The 10,774-nt window shown below is 27.4% G+C and overlaps 1 protein-coding gene across 3 annotated transcripts in view; it reads left to right on the forward strand.

Moving 5' to 3' along the window:
• The window catches only part of LOC107450590 (fab1 kinase), a 70,455-nt gene that overhangs the window by 18,201 nt on the left and 41,480 nt on the right, over positions 1-10,774 (forward strand). For all 3 annotated transcript variants that reach the window (XM_043039380.2, XM_071183630.1, XM_043039381.2), the window contains exons 9-13: positions 751-862; positions 2,411-2,522; positions 7,003-7,203; positions 9,342-9,428; positions 10,636-10,753. In XM_043039380.2, coding sequence (XP_042895314.1) covers positions 751-862; positions 2,411-2,522; positions 7,003-7,203; positions 9,342-9,428; positions 10,636-10,753 — 630 coding nt within the window. The remainder of the gene's footprint in view (positions 1-750; positions 863-2,410; positions 2,523-7,002; positions 7,204-9,341; positions 9,429-10,635; positions 10,754-10,774) is intronic.

A 10,774-nucleotide genomic window follows, 5' to 3' on the forward strand; every position in this document is an offset into this window, starting at 1 on the left:
AAATTCAATGTGCGAAAAAATTTTATGCATTAAAATTGTTTATCATTTGTCTTTACTTATTTTTTCATATTGTTTTTATTGAGGTGTTGCAAATAAAATGACGAGTGCATAAAAGAAATAAGTGATTCGTTAATGAATTCCAGTTAACTAACTTTAAAGTTGGTATTTTAATGTTAACATGCTCGAATTCAGTGAAATTCACTGTGCAATAATAGATTATTCCTTTCTTTTATTTGTCCTTAAACTTTCAACTGGAAAAAATAATCAATGAATCTTTTAATGCCTGTTTAAACTTTTCACCTCGTTTTGTCGACACTTCTTGTGTTTTCATTTGATACCAAAAATAGATGCTTTCAAAGATTTGTTAAGGTCAATTTGGCAAGCCTTTGAAATCAAAATGTTTGTTAGGTTGATGAAATGCATTGAGTTTTTTTTTCTTTGCTTCTTGTTACTTTCTCAGGGAACACAATTAAAGATAGTCAAATACTACCTTAATCCACTGAAATCTTCAAACTTTATGCACTTGATATAGTAAATAAATGTAAATGTTCTATAATTAAATAAGTCTAAAATAAGATCTTTTCCCAAGGCATCATAATTGCTTCAAAAATGTCTCTAAGAATTTTCGTACTCTAAGCTTTTTAAATGTAATGATCTATCATATACGCTTTAGGTTGCTGATTTTTTAATTTTATAATTAAATTTCTAGAAGCAAATTTTATTTTTCTCTCTTATGTGTATGCTTTACAGAACAGATGCTGTGAGTATGGGACAGGCTTTTATAAATGCTGGATTATTAGAATGCATAATGCCACAAAATATGAATTTCATGGATGAGAAAGTTCTTTACAAACCTTTAGAAGTAAGAAAACATTATAATTAGTAGTTTCTGCTTAATTCATTGTAACTGATTTTCCAGTATTTCCTGTATATTTCACTGTATACTTATAATGTTAACAACTTTTTTAAAAGGTTTACATTATGCTCTCAATTATTTTGCCTGCAAAGTATTCACTCGATTTTGGCTTTTTTAAAAAAGAAATTTTAAAAAAATTTTCTTTTTGAATTTAATGCAAAAAAAGTGATTTTTTTTGTTACCAAGCTGTTTATGAAACTAGAATTGAATAACTACGTTTACACAATAACAAGATGTATGTTTTTAGTAGTTAATAGACAATAGCATTTTTTTTTGGATCTTAGAAATTCATTAACATAACATTTTATTCCTTATGTGTCCAACTATGAGAAATACAATGTGCTCATTAAATATTTATTTTCTTATGGCAAACCACTGTTTTACATTATTCAAAGTTGGTAACCAATTGTATTACACCACACAAGAAATAATAAATGTTTAATTGTAATTCAAGAACTTTTTATAAAATAATAACTTATATAATTTCTAAAATTAAAATTTTTTTACATAAAATTTAGTATTTGCTGATAATTTTTATACAGAAAAATAAAAATATAAATTTTTAAAAATTATTACTATCTTTAATTCCAAATTTCTTATCGCCTATGGTCAAAAATAAATACCTTTGATTATTGAGGGAATTGATCCAGTAGGTTTTAGTAATAATGCTCCAATTTTTTTATAATTACAGTCAAGCCCCGTTATCGTGAACACGATTTATACTGAACTCTTGGATATAGTGAACGAAATATTCGCTCCCGAGCCTTGCTATACACATGTAATATTATTTTTTGTGGATATAATGAACCAAAAGAAGAGAGGAAATTGGATATTATGAATTTTTTTCTGTCTTTGACTGATTTTTTTCTTCATTATTTTGGAAATTTTGAAATTTTTGCATAAAATACACTAACCGATTTTTAAAACCATCTATTAAGTGGAATGTAGCCATAAAATTTTTTTCTTGTTTGCTTTTTCTATCTCAGTTTCCAATCCCTAAATGAAGACCATCCCTAAAATTTTTGTACTGAAGACGAAGAGTCATAAAAAATAAAAGTTAACTCATTTTTGTTGCTACGAATTATTTTTTAATCATTTTTGTATTTCTTTTTATTGGTCATTTATTTAAATAATGTGTCATAAAAGGGAGCAGTTCGGAAAAATGAGTTAAAATTGTTTGCAGTGCGGATATAGTGAACTCCCGGTTATAGTGCACTGAAATTTCGGTCCCTTGAAGGTTCACTATAGCGGGGTTTGACTGTATTTATAATTTTATAAATATTGTAATTCTCCAATTATTAGTTTCCCTTCTCTATTGAATTCATATTTTAATCCTTTATCTAAGCTTCTGTTCTATTCTAAAATGTAGTAAAATTTTTTTAAATACTTTATTATTCAACTTATTTTGTAAGTTTCCAACTGTGTGAGAAGCACGTTATCATTTTGCTTCACTTTAAGAACTATGACTACAAATACTTTTTTGAATGTTCTTAGATACCTCCTTTTGAGACTGCTTGTCGCACTGAACATACTAATGAGATTCAAGAAAGTTTAGAGCCATTGTGGGTGAAAGAGATTCAAACTACTGATTCTTTTGCTTTCAAAGGTATTTCTAGTTTTCTATTTGTTTACATTTATTTTTATTACAGGCTTTTGCCATTCATAATGTTAACTACCAGATAACATGACTACCAGAGTTTAAAACTCGTTATTAAAATTAATCTGGTCAAAATTTTCTTTCCCTTTTCTCTTTCCTTCTTATTTTTTAAATTTTTTTTTGATAATAAATATTATATTTATAATTAATATATATAATATAATACTACATATTATAAAGTTACAGTGGGGTAAATTGTATTTGATTGTATTTTAATTATTTTACACAATTTGTTTGTATGTAAACACTGCCGTTTGTTAAGTCATTTTAAAATTGTGCAACTAAAATGCTTTTTCTTTCTTTCTGGAACAAGAAATATTACAGCTTTCCCTGAATTATCAAAGTTTTACTTTATTGCAAGCAATCAGCTCTAAATCTATCTATTAATTTACTTCTGTATATGTTATGTCATACAATTTAATGTTAGGCGTATTTTCTGAAATAATGTGTTAAATATCAAGGTAGGGTTTGAAATAAGTTTTCTTTCATTATATTAAAAATTTTTTAAAATTAAAATCGGATTTCTTGTATTTAAATTTGATTTTATTATTTTTTATGACTCAACTATTTCAACTAGAATAAGATTTTAACTAGAATATTTCAACTAAAATAATACCTTGCTTCAAAAGTATAGCATTTTGAAAGACAAAAAAGGGTGTGCGTGAGGGGGACTCTAGACAGGAGGAAGAAAATATGCCTTTACTGTGGTTTTTTCATTAAAATATTTTACCCTTTGCCTAGCATGAGATCGGTTGTGGAGAATAGAGCATTTTGAAAGAAAAGAATGGGGGGGGAGATCTTGATTTTTTTTTTTGTTGGCTGAAAGTACTTAAGTAGTAGAAGATATCGACAGAGTGCAAGAAATTCAATTCTACTGGTAGCGCACGTGCTTATAAAAACGAAGAAATAAAATTTTTTTTTTTTTTTTGTAGCTTGAGTCCATGAAAGAAACTACTTCTACAAAACTTGAAAAATCAAATAAATATGTATGATTTATCAATGTGTAATACGTAATGGTAAATTTTTAAAAAATGGTAAAATTTAAATTCCTAATTGTGCTAAAATGTAAACAGTTCTGTAATACATATTTTATATCAATGCATGCAATATAATATATATATTTTAAGAAATGTGATTAATTGGAACTTTCATTGTGGGTACGTGTATGTATTATATGATAAACAATTATTATACTATTTTTAAGGTCCTTAATTTTTTCAATGAAGACCATAAAGTTCTTAATTTTTGCGTTAATAAAAGAATGTATGTGAGGAACTCTGTTGTACTACTGCATTCTAATACTATATATTAAGTATTATAAAAATAAAACAAAAGAGTTATTCTTTCTTTTCTTATTTTTTCAGAACCATTTGTGTTAGGATATATGATTGTAGGCAGTATTTGTGAAGGGCAATTTCTGCCCATATTCCTAAAAATAATTAAAAATTTTATCAATGAATGTTCTAGCAGCATATTTCAAAAACAAGTTTTTTTATTGAGTTGCATTTAACTTGAATATGAGTCTATTTTTTAAGGATTTAAAAGATGCTATTACAGTGAATTCGCGATAACTCGAATCTGATAGGACTGACGAAAAACTTCGACATATCGGAAGTTCGACTTACCGTTAGTTTCGGTTTTGGACTTTCAAAATATTGTCGGATTATTTAATTAATGCTTATTAATTACAAATCTTCTAAATGCTTACAATATTTAAGATCATTTTTCTGACAAGCCATTTACGATAAGACTGTTTGAAGCACTTTATGATACCCTGGTCCATCGGCTGCAACTTTGCTGTTGTGTTTGGCGGGAGAAACTGCAAGTTTACTGCTTTCAAATTAGGTAGATCACTATGCGCTGTGCATTTATCCATAAAGAGTATCACTTTTCTTTTTTTAGCGAAGAATTTCCGATCCAATTTTCTTACATAGTCTTCAAATAAAACTGATGTCATCCAAAACTTTTTGTTAGACTTGTAATCCAAAGGATACGTTTTTACATTCTTGAAACATCGGGGATTTCGGTATTTTCCGATAACAAGTAAGGGCAATTTCTCTGTCCCAGACGCATTTCCTCCAACTAGGACAGTCAAACGTTCCTTGCTCATTTTACCCCCTGAGCAGTTTTCATCCTTAAACATCATAGTCTTATTTGGAAGACATTTAAAAAATAAACCCATTTCATCAATATTGAAAACATCATTTTAACTGTATCCTTGAAGTAAATTTGGTAACGTTTCATTTAACCACTGTTCACATACTTCAAGAGGGACAGCTTTAGCTTCTCCATGAAGAGTGCGAAAGACATTGTGTGTGTGTTGCAAAGGAAGGGGCAAGATATCAGCTCCTAGGTTTTTTTTCTTGCTTTAAAAGATCCAAAAAAAATCGAGTTAAAGGGAGTAAAATTCGAGTAATCGAGAATAATTAACATGAAATTGAAGATAAAAGGGTCGGGACCTCATAAAAAAATCGAGTTATAGTAATATTCGAGTTATCGTACTTCGAGTTATGGCGAATTGACTGTATTAACTTTTGCTAGCTTAAAACTCTATTTAATCAAGGGGGAAAGTTTATTGTTCTTAGTAATTTTTTATCTTTGATTCCTTGAGTCAGACACAAAAATCAACATGAATATATTTTGTACAGTGATGAAGTGGTGTCAAGTAGAATTTAAATTTAATATGTTAAAATTTTAAAAACTATGCATGACCACATCTTTGTTTTTTTATTATTATAATCACACTTTTGGAAACATGCTTCCATATACCTTGATAAGTAAAATCACGAAGTTTAAAAAATGTAATTAAGTTTTTTATATGAAGTGCCATTTCTTTGGGAAAAGCGGTTGGGATGCGGTAAATTCCAACTATCACAAGAAGAAGCGATTAACATGTGATAATATAAAATAAGAGTTTGTGTGTTTCTCTTACAACTCCAGAACCATTCATACCACCAGGCTCCAAAAATTTGGACTGTAGATGCGAGAACTCCAGAACCAGTCTTACCAGGTTCCAAAAATTTGGACCGTAGATATGAGAGATAAATTTAGCTGGTGATTATTAATTTAATGCTTAAAAGCTTTAATTGTAATTTGTTAAAACCGTTTCCCCCTTTTTTTTGTATTTTTTAAATATCTTTGCAAACGTTTTTCACTATGTAAATTTTATACATTTTCCTTTAAAAAAAAGTTCCTTATCTTTTCTTAGGTAATTTTTTTCCCCATTTTTACCTACATGAATTATCTTCTCAACATTTTTAGATTACGACATTTTATTAAAAGTATAAATATGTAATTTAATTTTAAATTAAAATATGGGCTATTCTTCCACTGTAATTTAAAACATAAAGAATGAAAAGCATTAATTACATGATTTAATATGATTTTTTAAAGTAAGCAATATGTGAGCTTTCTCCAGCACTAAACGAAGTAAAGAGAAAATAATTTTCATCTGTCTAAAAGCAGGATGAATGCAGCTCAGAAACTCAAGTCATAGTGGAGAGCTGTGAGTTTGTGCGTAATTTAAACTTCTTCACTTTGCTCTCAAAATACTAATGCAATGAATTCAAAGCAATACTAAGAAAGGCAGCGAGTGGTCATTAAAACTGTAATTTTATGAAAGCAGTGAACAATGTGGAACAACATAGGGGTGTGTTCATTTAGGCAAACCAACTGCCCGTTAATTTGTCTTCACCTTTGTAGTATTTTTGGCTGCTTCAAATGTGGGAATTCAGGCTTGTTTTTTCTTACGATTTGTTCTTAAAATACTACTACCATGAATTTAGAGCAAAAAGCAGCGAATTACAAGATAGAACTGTGAAGTTTTAAGTTTTTGCAGGTGAAGAAATATGGAAGTGGAGAGCATGTGTAAATGGACCAACAGGCAGTTGCAGACACCTTTTTTTCTTTTAATATATGTTCATTTTTTATTGTATTCAGTGTTTAAAAATACCTTCTAAAATTTATTATATTGATGGTAGAGTGGGTTGTGTTTAAATTTGTGCTTGCATTCTGCCATTTAATTAATTCAATATAGTACAGGTTTAACTGCCTCTAATTTTAACTGGATCACATTTTTTTTTTATAAATCTTTTTACTGCTTTCACAAAAGCAAATTGTACACTATTTTCTCTTTTCTAATTATGCTGGAAAAATTAAAAATATAGTTTTCTGTTTCAGAAATGCTATCATTTTAAATCTGACAATTTTGTTCCCTGTCAATTTTATCAAATGCTAGTTGTAGTAATTCTTACTTTTATTTTTTGAAAATGTAGAGGGTTAGCTTATATTATTGATTTGGTTAGTATTATGAAAAAGCATATGTTTTATTGCAATACAATTTCATGCTTGTAATTACTTAATGTAATTAAAATTTTTTTTAGCTCTTTTGTAATATAAAAATATATCAGTTATTTTCTACTATTCTTAGATAACTCCAAGGAGAGCTCTATAACACCTGTATCTCCTAATACCCCAAGAATCACTGGGAGTTACTCAAGATTATCATCTTCGAGTTCTACATTCTATCTTGATTTAGATGTAAAAGAATCAAAAGTTAGTATATTCAAGTCACAAAATGAATCTGATAAAAGCCCCATATTAAAACAAGATGCTGAAATTTCTGGATCAGGTTAGCATTTTTTTTTTATTATTTTCATTTGATCTGATGTTTGCACTTAAGATAAAGTTTAGATTCATTGGATTATCACTAAAACCATTGGACTAATTTAAGGAAGTCTAATGTGAGGTGGATATGATACTAAAATGACCTTTCAACAGTTATAGCATTAATGCATAATAATGCGTAACATCTGTTAGAATCTAATACGAAACAGTGGTTACATAACAACAAAAAAAAGACAAAAAAGATTTATTACTTTGGAGGTTCATGCTCAAAATAATTTAAGAGGTTCTGAGTCAATCAGACTTAGATAAAATGAAAAACTTTCTGTGCTCATTGATTAACTCTTGTAGCTAGTTTCAACCCTCTTATTGCCACCTCATTTTGGTGAAATTTGTTTAAAAATCATAGATTTTTGTAAAATATTTAATTTTTATAGAACTCAATTTTGATTTTTACCACAGTGATGAGTTTGATAAAATAAAAACCCCCAAAAAGCTTAAAATAAAAATCCAAAAACGTTATGCGCAAAAATACTTTTTAAATAATTGAAAAAATACCTGAGATGTGAGCAAGAAAAAGTGTAGGTAGCATTTGTCAACAGAATGTAATCGTTTAACTTAAAATATCGATGTGAGTACTTTATTTAAATTGTGTCAATATGAATCTCAATGTGTGATTTTTTTAATCATGTAAATACGAATCTTGACATTTAATTTTAAAATTGCTTTAATACGAATTTCTATGTTTCATTTTAAAATCGCCTGAATACGAGTCTCAATATTTGATTTTAAATTCGATTGAATATGAATCTTGATGTTTGATTTTAAAATCGCATTAATGAAGCTCAATGTTTCATTTTAAAATTGCGTGAATACAAATTCCAATGTATAATTTTTAAGTCACTTGAACACAAATCTTAATAGTGATTTTTAAATCAAGTGAATACAAAATGTGAGATTTGATATATCGCATAAAAAGAAATCGAGATGTGTGATTTTAAATCACCATTGCATTGATAGGAATTCTAAAAAGACAAACTGTCTTTAAAGAGAAGGAGGTAGTTTTTTTAAAGTTAATTGTAATAATTTTCTGCGATGGTGACAAATTTTACGCAAACTATGTTTGCACGTTCATGTATATTATACGAGTATGGTGTCTATTGGCCTTATTTTTTCAGCAACATTGTTTTTAGTCCCTGCATGGTTGTTGAAGAGGAGTGAGGAATAAAAAATTGCATCCACCCATCCTAGAATGTCTTAAGCATGTTCTTTAAAGTACAGATTGAAAGATCTGATACATAGCATTATACTATATTTGATATACAGCAATATGCAACGTAAATACAGCATAACATCTTCACTTACTAGAAAATGTTGAATTATCTTTATGCAGTGTAGTGTTAAACATCATTTTCAAGCAGTAAGCTGTGAATGCCAATAATTTAGCTTCAAATCCCCCAGTTTCATAATTGCTGCCTATCTTGCTTTAGTGGTGTCTAGCTCTTTTGTGGCATTTTATTGAAGTATGAATTTCTAGTACATCTTGTTTTAATCTATGTTTTTCTTCATTATAGTATATACCCACAGCTAGTCTTGCCACTTGCATTTTTGTTTTTCTTAAATTTCAAAATCTAATTTCTTTTTCTCTACTGCGACTATGTAGCACACATACTATGTTATAATACATACTTCTTATCTTCTGATCAAATGTCTACTTTATTCACACCTTTGCAGCCTCCCTATTCAGGCCTGTCTCTCGTAATACTAGTTATGACAACAGAAAATTCTTTTTTAACATCGCCCTCAATATTGCATTACTTAAATTCTATATTTATAACTAACCTTCTTAAATAATATGTCTTTTTTGTAATAATTTACTAACTATTTGTTGAGTGGATAAAGTAAAACTTGTTGTATAAATTATTTTATTGTATGAATCTTGTATGAACTTGTTGTATGAATTATTTTATTGTATGAATCTTGTATGAACTTGTTGTATGAATCTTATATTTTTAAATTGTTTTGTTATGTTATTTAATCAAAAAATTATATTTTTAGCAAATTTAACACTTGATATTTAACATATGTAAAACAACCAAATTTCCAAACTATTATATATTTAATGTAATCACGTGTTTATTATAGACTGTAAAGAAGAAGAAAATGTGTTCTACAATTCAAAGGTGTTAGAAAAGTACATGCATGATCAGTTTGATGATGACTATAAAACTGGTATCTATTCTTCAATGTCCTTATTGTATTCATTTTTTATCATGGCTTTGCTTAATTATGCTAACTGCAATTCATATTCAAATAACTATGTTTATTTAGTTTTGTTTGTATTAAAGTTGACATTTTATGAAACTCATTTTTGTTCTTCTACTGTTATCTTTTTAGACTTCTTTGAATATCACATAATATTACATGATCGTTCTCTTTAAATTGAAATATCTTAAATTAAACTGAAATTTTTAAATGTTTTAAACTAAGGCTTATTAAACTAATTTAAATTATTCCTATTGTTTTCTAATACTAATAGACAATACAGAAGGAATAGACCAATTTTATTCGCATACTAAAAATGGTGTACCTTTATTAAAAGGGAATGTATGATATTATAATGCTATATTTTGTGATAATCATATATGCTTAACATTTATGTTAATCAAACCATAAATAAGTTTTGTTTACTTTTTAAAAATTTTATTTACTTATAATATATTTTATGTGAAACTGAGCACAGTCAATCTATGCATTTAGAATAATGAGTATGAAAAAGAAAACATTTAAAATTGTAGAACTTTCTATACAATATCAGGAATTAACCTTTCACATTATTGTTGAATAATAATGAGAAAAATCATTTAACAAATTTGTATAAAATCAAATGCAAAATTGAGTTAAAATTTTAAAAACAAGTTTTTCATGAAATGATAATGGTGACCAAGCAAAATGATTTGGTCGAAATTTAACTTAAACAGAATTAGATGCTAAATTTTTAAAACAAAGTTTGTGCTGCTATAATTTAAAACTTTGTGATAGTTTAGCTGAACAATTTTTAATGTTGCTCTTTATCATTAAATAACTGTTAAAAAATAAAAATATTTAATTTTCTTCATTTAAGATATATTATTTCATAATAAAAACAAAAATATGAATTTTTTGTTGTTGTTGACAGAATTTGTATTAAATTAATTGTTTGTAAATTGGTAAGCTAATTGTTACATTTATTTTTGTTTGGTTTCTACTTTATAAGCTAATACTTATGAGGAATGTAAATGTAGACTTTTTTAATTTTCTCCAAGAAAACCTATTCTTGTATCCCACACTAATAATAGAATAATATTTTTAATGTGACTTTATGTTTTGATATTCCAAATATAATTATTTATTTACATGAAAAAGCCTGATGCATAACTTCTTTTTAATATTTTTCTAGCTTTTGCTGAAGAAGACTTAGATACTTCAATTACTAAATCAGCTATTTCTTCAAAAAACTGGCAGTGTGCCCAGCTTAAGGATGATAATATGGAAAAAATTACCTTCGAAAAATTGAAGTTAGTATATATATATATATA

This window comes from Parasteatoda tepidariorum, chromosome 7 (genome assembly GCF_043381705.1).
Source record: "Parasteatoda tepidariorum isolate YZ-2023 chromosome 7, CAS_Ptep_4.0, whole genome shotgun sequence".
NCBI lineage: Eukaryota > Metazoa > Arthropoda > Arachnida > Araneae > Theridiidae > Parasteatoda > Parasteatoda tepidariorum.